We start from the raw sequence: 24,779 nt of genomic DNA on the forward strand, positions 1-24,779 counted from the left end.
AGAAGTGCTAATATTCAGTATTCTTTGTAATCTCAAATCAAGTACAGTATGACAGTAATAAAAATTGACTTAATTTATTGAACACCTCTGACAACATGCTTTTATACAAGTCAGATAGTTAATTAAGCATTAGGTATAATCAAAGAAAAAAAATCAGAGAATTTTACAATAACAGAAAAAGAACCAAACTGATATGGAGGACAGAATTTATTCAAACACACAATCAATGAAATTTAGTAAACTAAGTAAATAATAAGAAATAGAGAGAGAAAAAAAGCATCTATGAAAATCATCTTTGACAAAGGAACTAGTAGATAATACAGTTGATTGAAAAAATTTTAACTCAAGGCTCAAAGGGTAAAATGCTTGCCCATGGTCAGCTGTCTAGCCACAAATATAGAGATAAACGTTTGAGCCAATTCACACCACATTTTTCTAAAAAAATATTTTTCAGTTAGAAATAAACCAAATACCTTAATTTTACTTATTCATTTTATGTGATGCTGAAGATTGAACCTAGTGCCTCACATGTGCAAGGCAAGTGCTCTACCACTGAGCCACAACCCCAGCCCTCACACCACATTTTTAAGAGTACAGGATAGTGAATTCTTCAAGCTATGATAATTATTTTGTGTAATTTATGCAATAAATTATACGTAAAAAACTTATTTAAAAAAAGTGTGTTCTATTTAGAAGAAAAGGAAAAAATGTAAAATGGTATTCACAATAGTAATTATTTTTTAATACAAACACTCGAGTTTAAAACATTTTAAATGCAAAAATGTTATATAAAGGGGGGAAAAAACATTCAGAAGGATAACTTACGACTTTGTATGGTTCAGCAAAGAGAGGAGAGCTAGGTGGGAAGGCGTCTTCACCCTGCTGAATTTCCTGATTCCGCCTTTCCCGTTCTTTCATACGCAGCACATTCCGGTCTTCACGGTTCATGTTGCTATGAAGAAAAACACAATTTTTACATCACAAAAACAAAAGCAAAAATTAAATTTTCTGAACTGATTTTGTAAGTCGAACTAGAATCAGAGATTCCCTATTGACTTTCAAGTAATAACAGAAATGAATACTGAAGTTGGGTTTTGGCAATAATTTTTATCAAGAAATACCAAGTGTCTTCCACGCTATCCAGAGAAAAAAACACTAGTCCAGTATATTAGAACCCATGCCCTCTATCAAAAAAGAAAATAAAACACTTAATTTTATCAATTGTGGATGTGTGTGTGTGTGTATGTGTGTATGTGTGTGTGTGTGTGTGTGTGTGTGGATGTGGATGTGTTTGTGGTCCTAAAAGTTGAACCCATCTACCACCGCCTCCCCCCAGGGTTCAGTTCTTTTCTCTACTTTGCATCTACCTTATCTTGATTTCTTTCTGTCCCAAACACAGCTTCCTTGGGGTCCATCCTTATGGCAGTTTGTTGCTGTTGTTCTAGATTCCCTAAAAAACGACATTTCTGCTCTAAATATATTAGTATTTCAAGTAACACCTCAATAAACGACAAAACTGAGGGCTTTCATTGACAGAATCTAATATTAACTTTGTTAGTAACTATAATGGAAAATTGTATTGGAAAAGTTCTTTAAGATGGTGGAAAAAATGGGAGCGTCATTTCTACAATCCTGGCAGTATACTGTATTTGCAATAGAAGAAACCAAGGAAAATGGCTTATTTATAGCAGTAGGGATTTTGGTTAAATAGACAATGATGAAAAAGACTATCAAACCCTGAGATGAGGGGAAAGAAAGGGAGGAGGGGGAGGAGGGAGGAGGAGAAGGGACATGAGGGTGAGGAGGAAGAAGAAGATGACGACAACCTGTTGCATGTCTAGCCTACAATTTTAAACCAAATCAGAAAAATAAAGGCAATCAAGACTGAGGGAAACTAAAATTATAAAATCAGAATGGCCAGCAGAACCAATATACCCTTAAGGATTTTTATTAGTCATTAGAGCATGAAGACAAACAGCCAAAAATAAAACTTCCTGATTTGTACAATTTAGACTCATACAAGTGAAGCAATTCTATGTCAAAGAGAAAGAATGTTCTAAGTATTTCAACTTGTATTCAAGTTGTTTCTTATTTGAATAATATTCTAATAAGAATATAAGCTATTACAAGATATAGAACTACTATATGATTTCTTTGATTTTCCTAATCTTTAGAACCTTACAGAACCAGTAAATAGTACTGAATCTTTAATAACATAAAACATCAACATTTAAGTATTCAGAGAATAAAAGCAAAGAACATATTATCCTTCAGTATATCTGGACCAACTATTACAGTTTATAACATCTATTTTTTATTTTTTAATTCAGTTTATATCATTAACAATCAAATTTCAATTAGGCCTTTTTCACTATGGTGCACTCAAGATACAAAGTTATTGGGCCGGAATTATGGCTCAGTGGTAGAGTGCTTGCCCAAGCATGCGTGAGGCACCAGGTTTGATCCCCGACACCACATAAAAAAATAAACAAATAAAATAAAGGTGGCTGGGGATGTGGCTCAAGTGGTAGCGCGCTCGCCTGGCATACGTGCGGCCCGGGTTTGATCCTCAGCACCACATACAAAGATGTTGTGCCCACCGAAAACTAAAAAATAAAGATTAAAAAATTCTCTCTCTCTCTCTGTCTCTTACTCTCTCTTTAAAAAAAAAAAAAAAAGAAAAAGAAATAAATAAAATAAAGGTGTCCAGGACTGGAGTTCTGGCTCAGTGGTAGGGCACTTGCCTCAAATGTGTGAGGCCCTGGGTTCGATCCTCAGCACCACATAAAAAATAAATAAATAGATAGATAAGCAAAGGTATTGTGTCCATCTACAAATACATATACATGTATGTATACACATACATATATTTAAAAACAGTGTCCATCTAAAACTAAATGTTTTTTTAAATGCTACAAAGTTATTCAGAGTCTAAAGGGCGTGTTAACTATCACTTTCCTTAAATTTCCTAAATTCAAATACTGACAAATCAAATGTAAGTATATTTCAGTGGTAGAACAAGCACTTAGCATATACCAGGCCCTGAGCTGAATTATCACCATCACAAAAAAAAATCAGAAAACTTCTTAAATATTAAATATGATTTAATATTACATAATTGAACAGCGCTAAAATAATCCTTCAAGAAATATTTGTATAAGCTGGGTGCAATAGTAAGCACCCATAGTACTAGTTATTTTGGAGGTTAAGGCAGGAGATTGGCTTAAGCCTAAGAGTTCAGGGACAGCCTGGGCAATTCAGTCAAATCCCATCTTAAAAAAAAAAATGAGGGATACTGCATTTTTGTTGTAAAAATAGATGCGATTCCCTGAATAAAACTCGTTCTGCAATTTAACACCAAAGAAAATGTTTTATTTTCTGAAGCAATGAAGTCATGGAACTGAATACTCCAACTTTTTTTTTTTTAAGTTGCTGATAGATCTTTATTTTATTTATTTATATGCGGTGCTGAGAATCGAACCCAGTAGCTCACACATGCCAGGCAAGTGCACTACCACTAAGCCCCAGCCCCAGCCCAAATATTCCATCTTTTAATAAGACTGCCAGGAAACTGATTGCTTATAAGAATAAATACCCCGGTTATAGATTTTACTATTTCTTTTCTGACTTATTTTTTGTATATAATTTATGAATTCCATATTTTCCTCCTGTGTCTCTGAACATCAGTATCTCTGCCTAAAATAAATTTTAAAAAATAAAGTTTGCTTCCACATGAATAATTCTAGTAATCTCAACTCAAGATTACTAGAAAAGGGGCTGGGGATATGGCTCAAGCGGTAGTGCGCTCGCCTAGCATGCGGGTGGCACTGGGTTCGATCCTTAGCACCACATACAAATAAAGATATTGTGTCCGCCGAAAACTAAAAAATAAATATTAAAAAAAAATTCTCTCTCTCTCTCTCTAAAAAAAAAATTAAAAAGATTACTAGAAAAGTATAGCTCTGCTTTGGTGGCAAAACTATTTTATAGATATCCCACAGGACACTTGCAATTAGTGTACAGAAATAGGTTCAATTAAAATCAGCACACTGTTACATCATAACAAAATCTGTGGAACTAGCTTTTTGTTTTTGTTTTTGCTTTTTGGTGGTGGTTCTAGAGACAGAGTTAAAGGTCTCACATGCTAGGCAAGTGCTCTCTCACTAAGCTACATCCTCATTCCAAGATTAAATATTTTTATTACTTAACTTAAATTGTTTTAAGTCCCTACACAAAGTATTTATGTTAAAAGGACACATTAATTATAAACAATACTCTATGAAGAGAAAAAAAATTCAAAGAACTCTTCAACTTTTTTTAGTAGGTTTGGTGCTGGTAATGATAATGGTGTAGCAATGAAACTGCTACAATTGAGCAAATGAACAGAAAATTGAGTTTAAAGGAATCACAGATCTTACTATTAGAAAATAGAAATAAATAGAATAAGGAGGAAAAAGAACACTGGGATAGTAGCATTATGAACTTGTAGGTTAAAATAACATATATAGGGCTGGGGCTGTAGCTCAGTAGCAGAGCACTTACCTACCATGTTGTGAGGCAGTGGGTTCAATCCTTAGCACCAAATAAAAATAAATAAAATAAAGACATTCTGCCCATCTATAACTACAAGAAATTTTTCAAAAAATAATAAAATAAAATAATACACACACACACACACACACACACGTATGGTATGTATGTATGTATCTCGCTGGCTCTATCCATTTGTGTACATACACACACACACACCACATATATACATACATACACACATACATATACGTGTGTATGTAGACATATACATATGTGTGTGTATACACACACATGCACACACACACACACTTATTGCTCTATCCATTGGAAAAGTATAAATACAGTGATATCCAACAGAAAGGAGAAACTCCCACACCTGCATTTTGATTTCTAACATCAGTCTCCACTAAAAAGAAAGAGAACTTCTTAGAGAAATAGCAGGTACCAGGCTGCAGCAGGGAAGGTAATGCTCAAAAATAGGTTAGCGGCATAACAAAAGGGCACAGGAATCAGCCTGAGGGGGCTCTTGCTGGTCTTAAAAAACATTTCTATATCAAGCCTGATGTGGTGCATTCACCTGGAATCCCAGCAGCTCGGGTGGCTGAGGAAGGAGGATTGGGTGGCTAAGTAAGGAGGATTGCGGGTTAAAAGCCAGCCTCAGCAACTTAGCGAGACATTTAGCAAATCTGTGAGACTCTGTCTCTAAAATTAAAAAAAAGGGCTGGGAATGTGGCTCAGTGGTTCAGTACCCTCGGGTTCAATCCTCAAGTACAAAAAAAAAAAAAAAAAAAAAAATTCCACATCAAAATGAAGAATGAAAAGAACTGAAAAATAAAAGAATCCCTGACTACCCAACCATAGTAAAATAAAAATTAAAAAAAGAAAGAAATACCCTTTTTATGAAATAACAAATGTAGACGAAATAAAAGGATTAGAAAGTCACTGTTTGCAGTCACTGAAGCAATAACTGAAGCAAGAATCATCAATGATGGCATCAAAAACCCATTGAATGAAAAATTTGGGGAAATAGGACATTTAGTATCACCTCATAGACAATTAATTATAAAGAGAAAAAATCTTTAAAATAGAGAAATACAGTAAACACTAAATTAACCAAGAGATGAAATATTAATATGGGAGAAACTTACATTATATCTCCTAAAGTGATGCACTAAAGACACATCAACACATAGGTAATCTACAAATAAACCTAATTTGAGGAACCTTCTGCAAAACTAGCCTGAATTCTTAAAAAATAACAATATCATGATATTAGAAAAGAAAGGGGGATGAAGATTACTTCTCCATTAAAAATAATTAAAACCTACATATAATATATGACCTCCTCTCATTTCCAAAATTCTTGATTCTGCATGAGGATGCTTCTCAAGGACATTACTGGGAAACTTGGGGGAAATATGAATATGGACAGTATTTCAGATATCTTATCAATGTTTCTTAACTATGTTAACCACATTTGGTTATGCAAGAGCTTGTCCTTGACTCTTAGCATATACATACTGAGCAAACAGGTGACACATCATGTTCGCAACTCTCAAATGGTTCAGACTGTCCAAATATATATATCTAGTATATTTAAGTGTGGTGGGGGGAGGTGAAAGAGGAAAAGGAGAAGGAGGAACAGAGCTGCAGCAATTACAATAAAGCTATTAAAACTGGTCCTCCTGGGTAAAGAGTAGATGGATATTCATTATACTTTCCTTATCAAGTTTGAAAGTTTTTGAAATAAAAGGTGGGAGGAAAAAGGTGATAAAAGTCTATGAATTAGAACACCAGAGGTCTTTATAGAATTTTTCATTCTCGGGATTTACTATTACTCTACCCCTTCCCCTCAGGCCTAAAGAATTTCTCTCATGTTTAAGCTGAACTACCCTTATCCTGCCCTTCCAAATTCACAATGATCATCCAATTTTCCTCAATTCCTCCTCTGAATCATTATTTACTACACTTGAGAAAGTTACACTGCAATACCATGCCTGACTAGGAGACACACCATTACCAAAAATCAATTTCCTTGGGCTAAATGAGCATCCCCCCAACTTTTTCTAAAGCAAGATTCAATATTTATTACTTATTTACTTAGTAAATATGTCATAGCATCTACTAAAATCCTGAAAGACCAGTAAACAGAAAGTACTGGGGAGAGAACAGAAACAAAAATACTTTGCTACACTAAACAATAAATTTATTATAAAGGGCTGGGGTTGTAGCTCAGTGGAAGAGCACTTGCCTAGCATGTGTGAGGCACTGGGTTCGATCTTCAGCACCACATAAAAATAAACAAATAAAATAAAGGTATAGTGTCCATCTACAACTAAAAAATATTTTTAAAAAAAATTATTATAAAGCCATCACTGTTATCAAAATAGCATGATAGTGCCCAGAAATTAACACACTGATCAGTAAAACAAAATAGAGATCAGAAATAAATTCAAAGACACGTGGAATTTTGATAGTTAACAAATCTAACTGTGACAATTATTTCACTTAATAAAAACAATAACTAAGAGTTAAGTACTTTTTTAATGTGCCAAAGATAAAAAAATAATGAAGGCAGATTTCAAACCCAACCAGAAAAAAAAACAGATGAATTATTCAGTTGAGCAGCCTCACTGACAGTATATCCCACAGAATTAAAAACATGGATTATTTACTATAGCATGGTTTTACTGGAAGAATAGCTGCAAATAACTGAAAGCCCAATCAAACAGGAAGAGTCAAATAAACTATGGTCCATCCATATAATAAACTATCAACTTTTAAAAAAAATGAGGCAGATTTTGTCAATTATCTTGAAGGAATTTCCATATTTTCATTTGAGAAAAAGTAGATGCAGTCTTACACACACACACACACACACACACACACACACACACACACACCCCATAACATAATGTGAATGATCCATCTCTGAAAAAAATTTTTTAAAAAATGGCCAAAAGGGCTGGGGATGTGGCTCAAGCGGTAGCGCGCTCGCCTGGCATGCGTGCGGCCCGGGTTCGATCCTCAGCACCACATACCAACAAAGATGTTGTGTCCGCCGAGAACTAAAAAATAAATATTAAAAATTCTCTCTCTCTCTCTCTCTCCTCTCTCACTCTCTCTTTAAAAAAAAAAAATGGCCAAAAGCCATTGTGCACATGCACATGCGCACGCGCGCACACACACGCACACACACACACACACACACACACACACACACACTCCATATACAGCAGTGCATCTGATTCTAAGAGCTAAGATAAGAGGAACAAAAGAACTATATTTATTCAACTTAATTTAACCAATCCCTTATATTTATTCAATTGTTCACTTTTCTTTTGGCTAATGCTATAATTAAAACTGTTCAAACCAGGTATGATGGCACATGCCTATAATTCCAGCTACTTAGGAAGCTGAGGTGGGAGGATCACAAATTTGAGGCCAGCCTCAGTAATTTAGCAAGACTTTGCCTCAAAATTTAAAAAAAAAAAAAAAAAAAAAGAAGAAGTAAAAATAAAACTTCACAGGCTGGGGCTGGGGCTCAGCAGTAGTGCACCTGCTTGGCATGTGTGAGGCACTAGGTTCGATTCCAAGCACCGCATATAAATAAATAAAATAAAGGTCTATAAACAGCTAAAAAAATTTTTTTAAATACATAAAACTTCATTTTTTTTCTCTTGGCTAACACTAGAATTAGAAACAAAACTTACATAAAACAAAACTTACATAAAAACACACACACAGGTTCTAATGAAAGTTACAGAAACAGAAAAGCAATAGATAAAAGCTCATTATTTTTTTAAATATTACCAAAATTACAAATCATAAATTACATATATATATATATATATTTATTTATATATATATATATATATATATATATATATATATATATATATATATATTTAGTTGTAGATGGACACAATACCTTTATTTGCTTATTTTTATGTGGTGCCAGGGATGGAATCCAGTGCTTGACGTTAGGCAAGTGCTCTACTACTGAGCCCACATCCCCGGCCCCTAATTATTTATTTAGAGTAAATAAATCTATATTTATCTATATCCTCTATTTTATCTATAAAATAGAGGATATAGATAAGAATCAGATAGGGCTGGGGATATAGCTCAGTTGGTAGAGTGCTTGCCTCACATGTACAAAGCCCTGAGTTCAATCCCCAGCACCACCCCCACAAAAAAAAAAAAAAAAATCAGATACACAAATAACTCAAAATTCTCAGGAGGGAAGCACAAGAAAATTGAAACCTGAATATCCAGTTTTCCTACACAGAAAGTAGACTGTCTCCTGACGTAGATAAACCTTTCTTGGTCCTCAGTAAACGTTTTGGTTAGTCTTACAAATGTAAATAAAGAGAACCCTCCTCTCTCCACCTACACATTTTTAAAAAGAAATATACATCTCAATCGTCCAGTTTTTCCCATTATACAATTAATTCTTGCTGTATGTTCAAAAACTACTGAGAAAAGTATAGTAGTGTGTGCCAGTCCCAAGTCCCAGGGACACAGCAGGATCACTAGAGCCCAAGAGTTTCTGGCCAACCTGGGCAATGTAGCTAGATCCTATCTCAAAAAACAAACACAAACAAACAAACTCTACTATGGTTAAATATAAAGCAGAAAAAAGGATCAAAATTTCGCTCCCTCCAAATAAACTATTAACAACGTGAAGAGAAATATAATCATACACGTTTTTGTATAGTTTCTATTTTTGTTTCTGTTTTGACAAAGGTTTTCAATATACTATTGCCCAGGCCGATCCAGAATTCCTGAGCTCAAGTGATCCTTCTTCTGCCTTGGCTTCCTCAATACCTGGGTCTACAGGTATGCGCCAGTGCACTTGGTTCACATGTTTTAAATGTTGTAGAGATTATTTCACATATTAAGTCTTATTTCATTTAATAAACAACAAAAATTCCTCACTGATACACATAATGCTCCTCTCATACTTTTAATGACCGTTAGTATATATTTAACCAGATACCACCTCATAGATAATTGGGTTGTATCCAGAATCTAGTAATACAAATACCATAATGAACGCCCATAAGAGCACACTCTATTTTACCTTGGGATAAATTCCTATATGTGGAATTGCTGAGTCAAGAGTATATGTTATACCATTTTATCAGTGAATTAACCATCCCACTAACAGGGTTTAAAATTGCCCTTTAACCATATCATTTTCAATGGAAGTATAATGAGCCTTAAAATTGTACCAAAGGAGGGAGGTATAAAAAAAAACTAGTGTCATCTGTTTATTTCATTTATTCAACAAATATATGAGCTTAACTAGAATTGCTGGGCACCTGCCAGGAGATAAGATAAAATGACAAATGACACACAGAAGTTTCTTAACTTTACAAGAGTCAACTGCATTCCACTGAATTTCTCTGATAAGAGGTTTGAGGGCATTAGCCTTTCCACATGTGACCTAGCTGTTTGTATTTCTTCTTTTGTGAATCATCTATTCAAGTTGTCTGTCCATGAAAAATGAAAGTGATAACTATGCTTTTCCAACTTGTATCTCAACTGAGAAAACACAACATAAGATTTAGATTAAACACTATATTAAACTGTGTATCCTAACTCTACTGATTTTCAAGTCCCCTCAGGGGCCTCCTTGTCCTCCAGGCTTACTCCCAAACTCTACCCTCAGGCCATTCCTAAACTTTCTTCAATCTCTGCATATTAAGATAACAAACCTCCCTGCAGTTGTCATAAAGTGTCAATACTTTCTCCAAGCCTCTTATTTGTTTCTGAATATTTTCTTTCCCTTCATCTAGATTTACACCTGTTTAGTCCCTGGAGTTGTCCGTTTTTTATTTCTGTGAGGTATCTATAAAATCTTAGTAAATAAATTTAAATTTCTATACTACAGACTCTGTGCTATCTATATCTTTGTTTCTGTTATCTGGCCAGGTAGAGTGCCTTATCTGAAGTGTTTCAGATACTGGAATTTTTCCAGTTTTGGAATCTTTACATAGACTTTGTCAGGTGAACATTCCTAATCTGAAAAACTAAAATGCTCCAAAATCCAAACACTATCCCAATCCATACCAGATTTCAGATTAGAAATACTTAACCTGTATCCTAAGAAACTCAAATTGAGTCTTACTATAAACAACATGGGATTTGGGTACTAAAGGAAGGAAAGGGCTGGCTTTGGCAGGCAGCCTCCACAACCTAGTGTAGTTAGATCACTTTTAACAAGATTCCCACTAGATGCTTGAAACCAGATAGTACGTGAACCCTACATACACAGTTTTTCCCACAAATACAAATCCATGATAAAAATTTAATTCAGAAGGCTAAGGACATAGCTCAGTTGGTAGAGTGATTGCCTTGCATGCACAAGGCCCTGGGTTCGATCCCAAGCACCACAAAAGAAAAAAAATTTAATTCATAAATTAGGTACAGTAAGAGACTGACAATAATAGCTAATAATAAAAGAGGGCTGGGGTTATGGCTCAGCAGTAGAGTGCTTGCCTTGCATGTGCAAGGCCCTTGGTTCAATCCTCAGCATCACTTAAATAAATAAATAGTTATTGTGTATAATTACCAATGAATGAGAATATCAAGGCAAACCTTAGTTTTGAAAACTTAGTGAGACCCTATCTCAAAATTTTAAAAAATTTTAAAAGTCACATGGTATGAAAAATAAATAAATAAATAAGTACCAGAATGTAGCTTAGTGGTAGAGTACCACTGCATTCAATTCTAGCTCAATGTTTTCTAATGCAACATGTTACAACAAATTTAATGCTTTTTCCATCTTAACTAAGCCCCTTTCATGCACTCTGACAGTAAGTTTGGCACTTAGAGATAACAAAAGTAACAAATTTATTTTCCTTCTTCACAATTTCTCAGATTTGTTCTTACCATAGATCTTGAGAACTTTTACATTTTACTTCAAGGAACCACTTAATGGCTAACAATATAGAGCCATTAGTAAGTAAACTAAGGGTTGCTTGAACACAAACACTGTAATACCACAACAGTTGATCTGATAACTGAGACAGTCTAAGTGACAAACAGGAGGGTAGCATATACAATGTAGATATGCTAGACAATGGGATGATTCATGTCCCACCTCAAATGGAGCAGGAAGGTGTGATTTCACAATAATATTAAAAAGACTATTCAATTTAAAGTGAATAAATTATTTCCAGAATTTTATTTAATATTTTCATATCCTAATCAACCACAGGTAACCAACTGAGGATTGAATGCAGGTAACTGAAAGCATGGAAAACAAAACCACAGATAAGGGGAAACTAGAGTGTTATAATTCTTATCCATCTTCTACTAGCAACTCCATCCTAGTCAAACTGCATTTACAAATTAGGAAGAGAGGCTACTTCTCAGTCAAGAAAGAAAGAAAGAAAGAGACAGAGAGATAAAGAAAGAAAGGGAAGGGGGAGGGGGAGGGGGAAGGGGAGGGGGAGGGGGAGGGGGAGGGGAGGGAAGGGTTAAGTATTAATCTCAGCCATGAATGGTGGTGCATGCCTGTAATCCCAGTGATTTGGGAGGCCAAGTTTAAAGCCAGCCTCAGCAATTTAGCAAGTTCCTAAGCAAAAATCTGTCAAATTTTAAATTTCTTTCAATCACTCAACAAACTAGGAAAAAAACTTCTCCAATCTAATAAGGGGCATTTACAAAAAACCCACAGCTCACATCACATTTGATGGTAAGGGTAAATAGTTTTCCTGAAGATCAAGATGCCTGTTTTTATTGCTTCTATTCAAAACTGTACTGGAGGTTCCTGCGAGAGGAATTAGGCAAGAAAAAGAAATTAAAAGGCATCCATACTCGAAAGCAAGAAGTAAAATAATGATCATGGTATGTTGAAAAATCCAAAGAATCCACTAAAAATCTATAAGAGTTAATTATCAAGTTCAGCAGGTTGAAGAAAAGAGGGTCAACAACAACACAAAAAATCTTCTGCATTTTTATACAGCAGCAATAAACAAACCAAAAATGAAATTCCACTTATGTGAAAAACAATTTCACTTGTAATATCATCAAAAGAAATAAAATACTTAGGAATAAATTTATTGATAAGTATTTTATTGCAAACTACAAAACACTGTACAAACTACAAAACATTATTCGAAGAAATTAAAGGAACACCTAAACAAAATGGAAAGTCAGCCTATGTTCATGGACTGAAAGATTTAATGTTAAGAGGCAATAACTCACCAAAGTGATCCACAAATGCAACCATAATCTCTATAAACATCCCAGCTGGCTGGGCACAATGGCGCACACCTGTAACCCCAACAGCTCGGAAGGCTGAGGCAGGAGGATCAGGAGTTCAAAGCCAGCCTCAGCAAAATTGAAGCAATAAGCAACTCAGTAAGACCCTGTCTCTAAACAAAATACAAAATGTGGCTGGGGATGTGGCTTACTGGTTGAATGCCCCTGAGTTCAATCCCTGGTCCCCAAAAATAGAAAATCCCAGCTGACTCTTCATAGAAACTGACAAGCTGATCTTAAAATTCATAGGTATTCTGGATCAAAATACCAAGACTAGCCAAAATAATCTTGCACAACAACAAACTTGGAAAAGTGCACACTTTCCAATTTCAAAATGTACAACAAACATATAGGTCAATAAAATATTTCAGAAAGATTACTAACATACAGAATTGATTTTCCACAACACAAGAGTGCTACTAAACAATTTTAAAAACGAGCACAGAACGTGAATAAACATGTTTGTTTGACTGATTGATTGATTGATTGACTGACTGATTGATTGATTTGCAGTGCTGGTGACAGAATCCAGGATCCACAGCATGCTAGGCAAGCACTCTACCAAAGAGCTATATCCCCAGGCTGATGTGAATTAATATTCCTTCAAAGAAAATATACAAATAGCCAAAATAAACATATGAAAAGATGCTCAATTCATTAGTCACTAGGGAAATACAAATCAAAAACCACAGTGAGATACTTCACACCCACCAAGACACTTATTTAAAAAAAAAAAAAATCTAGCTGGGCTGGCGCATGCCTGTAATCACAGCAGTTTGGGAAAGAGGATCACAGTGGACTCACTGGCACACGCCTGTAATCCTGGCAGCTCAGGAGGCTGAGGCAGGAGGATCTCAAGTTCAAAGCCAGCCTCAGCAAAAGCAAAGCACTAAGCAACTCAATGAGACCCTGTCTCTAAATAAAATACAAAATAAGTCTGGAAATGTAGCTCAGTGATTGAATGCCCCTGAGTTCAATCACCGGTACCAAATAAATACCAAAAAATTTTTAAAAATAAAAAATAAATAAATCCAGAAAATAACAAGTGTTGGCAAAGTAGAGAAACTGAACATTTGTGTACTGCTGGTGGGAACACAGAAAACTGGTGGTTCCTTAAAAACTTTAACATAGAATTACCATATGAAACAGCAATTTTACTCCCAGGCATATATCCCAAACAATCAAAAGTAAGGACTCAGATCCTGTACACCAATGTTCGTATCAACATTATTCACAATGCTAAAAGATGGAAACAACCCCAGTGTTCATTAATAGATAAATGGTTAAGAAAAATATGGCATATACACATAATAGAATACTATTTGGTCATAAAAAGGAATGAAATACTGATACACTCAACAACATGAACATCCTTGAAAACACTAGGCTATGCCAAGTAAACTAGACACTAATGTATAATTCCACTTAATACAGGCCTTGGAATGGGCAAATACATAGAAACAGAAGGAAGAACAGAGACAGGGGCAATGGGAAATAACAATATTGTGTACTATTTGTAAGAATTTGTTTTGTATGATAAAGAACTAAAAATAGGGGCTTGGGAGCTAGAGTTGTAGCTCAGCAGTAGAGCACTCGACTAGCACATGCAAGGCAATGGGTTTACTCCTCAGCACCACATAAAAATAAATAAATAAAATAAAGGTATTATGTCCAACTACAACTTAAAAATATATAGATTTTAAAAAAAGAATTAGGGGCTGGGGGGTGTGGTTTAGTGGCAGAATGCTCGCCTAGCATGTGTGAGGCAGGGGTTCAATCCTCAATACCATATAAAGATAAACAAATAAAGATATTGTGTCCATCTACAACTAAAAAAAAAAAAAAAGAACTAGAAATAGTGGGGATAATTGCACAAAATGCCACTGAATTGTACATGTAAAGTGACTAAAATGGCATATTTTATGCTATGTATATTTTACCATAATAAAAAAGTCAGCATAGTAAAAATAAAAATTTAAATATGCATTTCAATTAATAAGAAACTCATCTTCTACAGTTTTTATAAACACTAGTATTAGTTTTAAGACTTTTTAAAATTTTAAGTTTTAAAATTTTTAAAATAGGTGCACAGAATCTATTACAATGTTTCTTTTTTCCCCCCCTCAATTACTGTCTTATAAATTATCCTACTAGAAAATGGGGCCATTCCACTATTTGAGTGATTTAAACTCCAGAAGTCAAAATGAGACTTGAGCCAAGATTTCAAGTATTTTTAAACTCAGTATATTACAACTGCTACTCAATTATAACTTTACCACAACACTGCATTAAAGCCTCATGAGTACAGGAACCCCTCTGTGCCTCATTTGTCAGGAGTTTTCTACCCATGAGAGCCTGAAGAGATCGCATCCTACAAGGGAGGAGAACAAAGGTTGCACACCTAGAGATCAAATGCAAATCAACAAAACATCAAGTTCCAAGATGATGTTTCATAGAGGGATTCTTCCCAAAAGTTAGTTAAGATATATACATATATATCATGACTAACATATATACCATGACTATGATGTGATATATATGATATATGTCTTATTTATTTATTTCCCCCATCCCCAGTGCTGGAGATCCAACTCAGGACTTCACACGTGCTAGGCAAGCACTCTCCAACCATGCTACACTGCCAGTCCTTACTCTTCAGATTTAAAATAATGTGGTGAACAATATGAAAGATAACAATTCCATATTGTTTTTGCTTTCTTAATCACATTTTTTATTTTTTTTTTTAAAGAGAGAGTGAGAGGAGAGAGAGAGAGAGAGAGAGAGAGAGAGAGAGAGAGAGAGAGAGAGAGAGAATTTTTAATATTTATTTTTTAGTTCTCGGCGGTCATAACATCTTTGCTTGTATGTGGTGCTGAGGATCGAACCCGGGCCGCACGCATGCCAGGCGAGCGCCCTACCGCTTGAGCCACATCCCCAGCCCACAACATTTTTTATATTTATTTTTTAGTTGTAGTTGGACACAATACCTTTATTTTATTTATTTTTATGTAGTGCTGAGGATCAAACCCAGGGCCTCACACATGTTAGGCAAGTGCTCTACTACTGAGCCACAACCCCAGCCTCATAATATATATATATATATATATATATTTTTTTTTTTTTTTTTTTTTTTTTGGTGCTGGGGATTGAACCCAGGGGCACTTAACCACTGACCCATATACCAGCCCTTTTTTATATTTTATTTAGGGTCTCACTGAGTTGCTTAGGCCCTTGTTAAATTAATGAGGCTAGCTTTGAACTTGCAATCCTCCTGCCTCAGCCTCCAGAGCTGCTGGGATTACAGGCATGTACCACACCATGCCATACTCTTAATCACATTTTATGTATCATCTGAATTTCACCATCCTGTTTCATAAACCACTCTCAACTAGGTCCTGCAAACTTCCCAGAAGTTGAACAATCTCTCTTGGTGAATGTTCCTTCCTATCCTGCAAAAGTATTTCATGGAGTCTTCTGACTTTCCACAATCCTAAATTCCATTCCACAAATGATCTTGACCAAGATAAAGAAAAGGAATATTAAAAATCAGAGACAGTCTTAAAATCAACCATCAACTCTCAAACCATCAGCATTTATACCTGTTCTTTCTTCCAGGTTACAAAGGAAAAAATATTTCTTCCTATCAAAGAACAATTATCATTGGGCAAAGTGGCACAGGCCTGAAATTCCAGAGACCTGGAAGGCTGAAGCAGGAAGATTTTGAGTATGGGGCCAGCATCAGCAATTTAGTGAGACCTGTCTCAGAATAAAAAAGGAGAAGGAAAGAGGGAAGGAATGAAAAAAAAGAGAGAGAGAAGGGGGGTCCCATGAAAACAGAAGAGAGATCAGCAGAGTAGAAGGGGACTGAGGGGTAGGGAGGAGGCAAGGGAAAAAGAGAAGAATGGTAAAATGAATCCAAACTTTCCTAGGTACATGTATGACTACACCACAGTGAATCTCACCTTTATGTGTTGACAAGATACTTAAAAAAAAAAAATACAAATAAACAAAAGATGGGTAGAGTAAAAGAAAGGAAACAAGAGAAGGGAGGGAAGAGGAGGGAAGGGAAAGGGGATGAAAAAACAAAACAAAATAAAATGAGCCAGAGGGCTGGGGATGTGGCTCAAGCGGTAGCGTGCTCGCCTGGCATGCGTGCGGCCCAGGTTCGATCCTCAGCACCACATACAAAGATATTGTGTCCACCGAAAACTAAAAAATAAATATTAAAAATTCTCTCTCTCTCTCTCTCTCTCTCTCTCTCTCTCTCTCTCTCTCTCTCTCCACCTCTCTCACTCTCTCTTAAAAAAAAATGAATGTAATGGTCAATTTAAAAAAATTTAAAAATTAAAAAAAATAAATAAATAAAATGAGCCAGAGATGTACCTCAATGGTAGAGTGCCTGAACCCCAGTACCTCAAACAAAAACAACAACAATAAACCAAAATTATTCCCATTTTCTGAATTTTTATCAATATAGCCTTCTCTCTGGCAAATTCAACTTGTCCCTCTTCAATTAACTCTTTGAATCCTTTCCACCAACATTCAAACATATTCTTCTGGAAAGACACAGAGAGGAAAACAGGCAGGCAGGCAGGCAGACAGGGAGCAAGCTAAGACCCTACATTCTATCCTCAGCATCAAAAAAAGTCCCATTGAGGGCTGGGGTTGTGGCTCAGTGGCAGAGTGCTTGCCTGGGATGTGTAAGGCACTGGGTTCGATCCTCAGCACCACATAAAAATAAATAAAGATATTGTGTCCGACTATAACTAAAAAATAAAAAAAAATTTTAAAAGCCCCATTGATCCCATATCTCTACCCTTTCTCCTCTATTTTCCTTCAAAGAGGGAGAGAATGGTTCAAAGTTAAATTTTTGTTTCCTTTTATAAATAATAATCTTTTGACTCAGTTTCTTAAATACAAATATCTAAAATATTAATCTTAAATACAAATATCTAAAATTCGAAAAGGTTATCTTTAGTTTCTGTAATTACATATGGATAATTTCTTTTATACCTTTATAATAAACAAATCTAATAAAGACATTCTTCTGCTTAAAAATCATCAATAAGCTAGTTGCAGAGGTGCATACCTGTAATACCAGATGCAAGAAAAGTTGAGGCAGATGATCACAAGTCTGAGACAATGTCTCAAAATTAAAAAAAAAAAAAAAAAAGTAAGAAAAAAAGGACTGGAGATATAGCTTAGTGGAAGGGTGCCCCTGGGTTCAATTCCCAGTATGGCAAATAAATAAGAAAGCATGGGTATAATACCAGTACCACAAATAAACAAACTGTAACTCCAAGCTCTATAGAAAAATCTAAGTCCAAAATCCTCATCCCAGGATTTAAAACTGTCCATACTTCAATTCTTTTTTTTTTTTTTTTTTTTTTTAGAGAGAGAGAGAGAGAGAATGAGAGAGAGAGAATTAATATTTATTTTTTAGTTAAGGGCGGACACAACATCTTTGTTTGTATGTGGTGCTGAGGATCGAACCCGGGCCGCACGCATGCCAGGCAAGTGTGCTACCGCTTGAGCCACATCCCCAGCCCAATACTTCAATTCTTTATTTTTTTAAATTGTAGATGGACACAATACCTTTTTTTTTTTTTTTTTTTTACGTGGTGCCAAGGATTAAACCCAGTGAGTGCTTCACACATGCTAGGAAAGCGCTCAACCACTGAGCTACAACTGCAGCCCCATACTTCAATTCTTACCTACTTTGATAGTCTTCAAGCTTTATAAGTCTGAAAATAGCCTACCTACATTCAGATCCAAGCCTTTATTTAAATCCCTCTACCTAGAATGTCCTCCTTTTTTTCTACTTCTAAATACATCTATTTCAAAGTTCACAACTTATCCCACTTCCTCCAAGAAACATTCCAAAATTTCTCTGCCACTAAAATCCCTCATTTCTCAAAGCTTTTTTTTTTTTTTTTTTTGGTATTTCATTTGACATTTAACACTTGCTTTACATTAGGGTTACTGTATTTACTGTTGTTCTACCTTTACTCCCCACCCACTCCCATATTATAAACTTCTGAAGAGCAATACAGCTATCATTCAACTTGACCTCTTTGCCTCCAGTCCTTAACACAATTAATGACATACAACGGATATTCAAAAAGCTTTTATAAAGGTCACAACTGTAGTGTTACTGCCTCAAGAGCCAAATTAAGCCATCAAGCAGGTACAGTGAGTGGCACATGCCTATAATCGCAACGCTAACTTGCTAAGGCTGGCCTCAAACTTATAATCTTCCTGTCTCAGCCTCTCCAGTCAATAGGATTATGAACTGTTGTTTTTAAAGTAAGTTTTACCTAAAATAAGAATAACGGATGTACCAAAAAAAAAATGTATAGAAAAAATCTATTTCTATTTCTACCTAAGCCCTATGCTCTCAAATATTCACCAAATGAATAAAATCTGTCTTTAGAATTTATTACATAAGATAAAATAGTACTAATTAGAACAATAAAAAGATAAAATGGTTAACACAACTACTAAGCTAGTGTATGTGTACATACTGTGCCAGACACTACTCTAGGGCTAAAGATAAAAGAAATCAAAATACCTTTCATCTCTAAGATTTGGTTGCAGTTAGCTGGACTAGAAAAAGGTAACAAGAGGGAAGGGGGGGGGCGTGTTCTACACAGAGAAAATATGTGCACAAACCAGAAGAGGAGAGAGCAGGGCAAGGAAAGGAGTTGGATCAAGTGCAATGGGGAAACAGGGTTGATGGTAGGGTGCAAAACAAAGGATATGACTGGAAAGATACATGGGACTGAACTAGACCTAAGAGTTTGTTTCTTAAATCCAGAAGATAAGGACACTATTTCAATGAAAATGAAATTTCCCACAACCTGAGAGCTGACCTCAATTATTTTTACTATTATGTAAATAAAACAGTAGAAAAAAAATTAGGTATAAATTCATTCACAGCTCTGATATAACTGTAAAACTAAAATAACTTTAAAAATCAAATGCAGGGCTGGGGTTGTAGCTCAGCTATGGTGTGCTGCCTAGCGCGTGTGAGATCCTGGGTTCGATCCTCAGCAACACACACACACACACACACACACACACAAATAAATAAATAAATAAATAAATAGTATTTGTCCAACTACAACTGAAAAATAAATATATAAAAACATTTTTTTAATCAAACGTAAAACAGAATGTTAAAATAACATTAAAAATTACATCAACAATAAAAAACAAAAAGGGCTGGGGATATAGATATAGCTCAATGGTAAAGCACCCTGGATTCAATCCCCAGTAACAAGAACAAACAAACAAAGGAAACAATGACAATTTGCAGGTTTCTGGAAAAAGTGATGGTAGCAATAGAATTCCCCAGACCAAAAAGAAAGAGAGAGAGAGAGAGAGAGAGAGAGAGCGCGCGCGCGCGCGCAGAATATGGCGGGGTGGTGGTAAAGGATTGAGAAGTAGAGGATAGAACAGCAGTTAATCTGTACATGCTGAACGCTTACAGGGATTATGTGATCAGCTTCTAGCCTCATCTCATCTCCAGATTTTCTGCTGTTTTTGTTGTTTGGAAGCACTGGGGCCAATCCCAGGGCCTTCTAAATTCTAGGTTAACACTCTACAACTGAGCTTTCCCCCATTCACATAACTGTACTAAGAGCAGACAAGTTACAATCTACTCTGTAGTATGACCCACCTTCAGGGTACAGCTGACAGGTGGCATGTGAATGCCCAACTAAACTAGGCCAGTGCCAAGATGCCACCTATTTTATATACTATTTAAATAATAATACAGGGGTTGTAGTTGTAGCTCAGTGGTAGAGCTCTTGCCTAGCAAGTCTGAGGCCCTGGGTTCAATCCTCAGCACCACATAAAAATAATAAAATAGCGACTGGGGTTGTAGCTCAGTGGTAGAGCACTTGCCTCGAATGTGTGAGGTACTAGGTTCAATTCTCAGCACCACATATAAATAAACGTCAATTGACAATAATTTAAAAAATTTTTAAATAATAATAAATAAAGGTACTGTGTCCATCTACAACTAAATTAAAGATAATAATTATATAGCCTATTAAGTAGTATAATATATATGAATACATATCATACCACATATGGTACATCATATTTAACATTACATTTTACATATATAATGCTTTTTATGCAGGTATATATGTTTTATACACATCATAAATTTTTATTTTCCTGTGTGTGTGTATGTGTGTATTCTACAAACAAAAACCCTAACAAGACCTTGTAGTTACTGTTTAATCTTTTGTTTTATTTATTTATTTATTTACTTATTTGAGAGAAAGAGAGAGAGAGAGAGAGAGAGAATATTTTAATATTTATTTTTTTAGTTTTCGGCGGACACAACATCTTTGTTTGTATATGGTGCTGAGGATCGAACCCGGGCCGCATGCATGCCAGGTGAGCGCGCTACCGCTCGAGCCACATCCTCAGCCCTATTTATTTATTTTTATGTGATGCTGAGGATCAAACCCAGGGTCTTGCACATGCTAAGCAAGCGCTCTACCACTGAGCCACAACCCCAGCCCCTACTGTTTAATCTCAAGACAATTCTCAGATTTAGGTGTCCAATAAGGAAATGTTAATCCAAGAGTCACCAAACTTTTGGGGGGATAAAGTGGAAGAGGGTTTACTAGTGATTGAACCCAGGCCCTTGCATGTGAGCATTCTACTAGTGAAATACATCCCCAGCCCTTTTTATGATTTTCTTTTTTTTAATTTTAGGTGGACACAACATCTTTATTTTTTTATTTTTACGTGGTGCTGAGAAACGAACCCAGTGCCTCATGCAAGCCAGGCAAGTGCACTACACTTGAGCCACATCCCCAGCCCCCTTTTTATGATTATGAGACACGATTTCATTAAGTTGTCCAGTCTGGCTTTAAACCAGTCTTCCTAACTCAGCTTCCCAAGTAGCTGGGATTACAGATATGTGCGATGGCACTCAGCTGTCACCTAAATATTTAGGAGCAGATAGTAAATATTTTAGGCTTGGCAGGCCATATACTCACATTCAACTTTGCCATTTTAGCAGCAAAAACAGCCACAGACAATACATAAGCAAATGGGTATATAGTATTCTGATGGAACTTTATATATGGACACTAAAATTTGAGTTTCCTATAATATTCTCTAAACAAAAAAACATTCTTTTGATTTTTTCCCTCACTATTTACACCTGTATTAGCTCATAGGCCATACAAAACAAGTTGTATTGAGTCTGTTGACCATAGTTTACTGTGCTGACCCTGTACTAAGGCAAGGTAGAATTGCCCTCCCCTAAAACTCCTTCCAAAATATCTTCTCAGTGTTAATCTTAGTGTCAGACAAAAGACAAGGGCAATCTCCCAGTGGACAGAACTGAAAACCTTCATTTGGCTTCCATTTGCAAACAAGTGAGACTACAAATGAATTTCCCAGTTCTATCAAATCACCTTATGCCATGTTTGTCCAGAAAAATATGGAATACAGTTTAAGATACTAATATGTTCTTCTCCCTTATAAGAATTTACTTATATTCCCCCCACTACTCTCTAAATCTGTTATGTTAGAGATAATAATATTTAGTATTTAGCCCATAGTTTTCAGATTTGTAAAATTAACAGAAGACATTCCCTTTGAAATCCGAATTTAGAGGGCTGGGGATACAGCTCAGTTGGTAGAGTGCTTGCCTTGCATATAGAAAGCCCTGGGTTCAATTCCCAGCACCACAAAAAAAAAAAAAAAAAAAAAAATCAGTATTTAGAGAAAAGTGACCTCTATATGTACTAGGTATGAATTTGGGTTATCTCCCATAGATAAAAAGGAGGGTGTCTACTGATGCATAGTTAAATTATGTTAATAAAAATATTTTAGGGCTGGGGATGTGGCTCAAGCCGTATCGCGCTCGCCTGGCATGCGTGCGGCCCGGGTTCGATCCTCAGCACCACATACCAACGAAGATGTTGTGTCCGCCGAGAACTAAAAAATAAATATTAAAAATTCTCTCTCTCTCTCTCTCTCTCTCTCTCTCCTCTCTCACTCTCTCTTTAAATATATATATATATATATATATATTTTTTTTTTTTTTAAATATATGTATGGGAAAAAGTAGGACTACATATATACACTAAGTAGCCACAGTGTAAATGGAGTGTATAACTGTTTTTCAGAATGTCCTTTACTCAATTTCTTCCTATGATGTTTCCAATGTAGCCCCCTAACAAGAGTTGATGGTCCATCGATGAACATAAAATTTAATGATTCCTTTTCCTAGGATTTGGGACTGAGACGTCAGTCAGTCTTTGATGGCAAAAGATATAAAATTTTAAACCCAGAAGATAATTAACAGATATTAAAATTGGTCTGTAGCAAGAGAGATGTGAACACTTTGCATCTTAGATGAGAGAGAAAGCGATAACACCCTGACCACATTTTAAGACCTTGGACATATCTGTTCCTCAGTTCTAACTGGCTTGTCATCTTTCTTAGAATTCATGGAATATATTAAGTGATTTGAAAGAATAAAGAAGAATTCATACCCAGTATGTTCCTATTATGTGTCAATCTCCCAACTAAAACAAAGTGCCTACTAGACAATCTAAGGGGAGTACTCAGATGAAAGAGTTTTGGTGCTCACAAATCACTCAGTAGCTATTGTAGTATGGATCTGCAATGTCCCCCAAAGAATTATGTGCTAAAAGTTTTGGTCCCTAGCCTGTGGTGCTACTGGTAGGAAGTAGAACATTTAGGTGGTGGGGCCTAGTGTAAAGAAGTTGAATCACTGAGGGCATGTCCTTGTAGGGGATACTGAGACCCTGACCCTGGCCCCATCCTCTCTCTTTCTCTTTGCTTCCTGGCCACAAGATGGGCAAGTTTCCTCCATTATGGTGTACTGTCTCACCACCAACCCAAAAGCAACAGGGTCCAGTGAACACAGACTGAAACCATATGCCAAAATACATACTTCCTACTTTTAAATTGTTTATCTCAGGTATTTTTGTCACAGCAACAAAAAACTGACACAGTATGAATAAGATCAATTCAGAATAATAAAGAAAAATCTAAGGCTAAAATCCAGAACTACCAATTTAAAGGAGTTATCAGAGAATTATGAGACTGCAAAGGAAAAACAGCCAGTAGAAAAGCAGGCAAGAAAGCAGCAGAATCTCAAAGTCAAGGATAAAAACAATATCAATGAGGGTAGTAACATCAAGTATAGAAAAAAGAAAAGAACTAAGCAATGACCACACAATTTCACAATATGGAAGTTAGGGTGGCCTTGGCAAGAGCAACATCATTGGCATGATGAAATAAGAAGCCAGGCTGAAGATTTAAGAATGAATAAGAGTGCACAAACACTACTTAACAAATATTCTTGCCATTAAAAAAAAAATTCAGGCCTGAATCAAATCAAGCTTCTAGATGTAACTAATGATTTATTGGAAATACAAAGAACAAAAGAACATATTACACAAAACCACAGGGAAGCAATCAGCACAATCCAGAATCTGAAATCACACAGGGCAAAGACCTGGTTTCTTCAATACACCAACTATATGGGAACAACAGCAGCCAAAAAAAAAAAAAAAAAAAAAAAAAAAAAACACCTATAAACTTAAAAAAAAAAAAAAAAAAAAAAAAAAAAAAAAAGAAGGGTTGAGATGCATACAAGCTCAATGTAATGTACAGATCTTATTTGGATATTTTTTTTTTGTACCGGGGATTAAACCCAAGGGTGCGTAACCACTGAGCCCCATCCTCAGCCCTTTTTGTATTTTATTTAGAGACACAGTCTCAATGAGTTGTTTAGCACCTCGCTCTTGCTGAGGCTGGCTTTGAACCCACAATCCTCCTGCCTCAGCCTACTGAGCCACTGGGATTACAGGGATGTGCCACCATGCCTGGTAAGTATGTTAACTTATTACTACATGATTATTGCTTTAATCCTTACCTTTTAGATACATAATGAAATATAA

At 35.7% G+C, this 24,779-nt stretch overlaps 1 protein-coding gene across 3 annotated transcripts in view; it reads right to left on the minus strand.

Annotated features, from left to right (window-relative positions):
• AFF4 (ALF transcription elongation factor 4) overlaps window positions 1-24,779 on the minus strand; it is a 95,461-nt gene that overhangs the window by 65,727 nt on the left and 4,955 nt on the right. For 2 of the 3 annotated variants that reach the window (XM_081292299.1, XM_081292297.1), the window contains exon 2: window positions 826-952. In XM_081292299.1, the coding sequence (XP_081148425.1) occupies window positions 826-948 (123 nt within the window). In that variant the 5' untranslated portion in view covers window positions 949-952. Of the gene's footprint in view, window positions 1-825; window positions 953-1,367; window positions 1,451-24,779 lie in introns of all 3 variants that reach the window. The other variant, XM_081292298.1, reaches the window with a different exon arrangement.

The sequence above is a fragment of the Spermophilus citellus genome (assembly GCF_964194105.1).
Source record: "Spermophilus citellus genome assembly, chromosome: 1".
Classification (NCBI taxonomy): domain Eukaryota; kingdom Metazoa; phylum Chordata; class Mammalia; order Rodentia; family Sciuridae; genus Spermophilus; species Spermophilus citellus.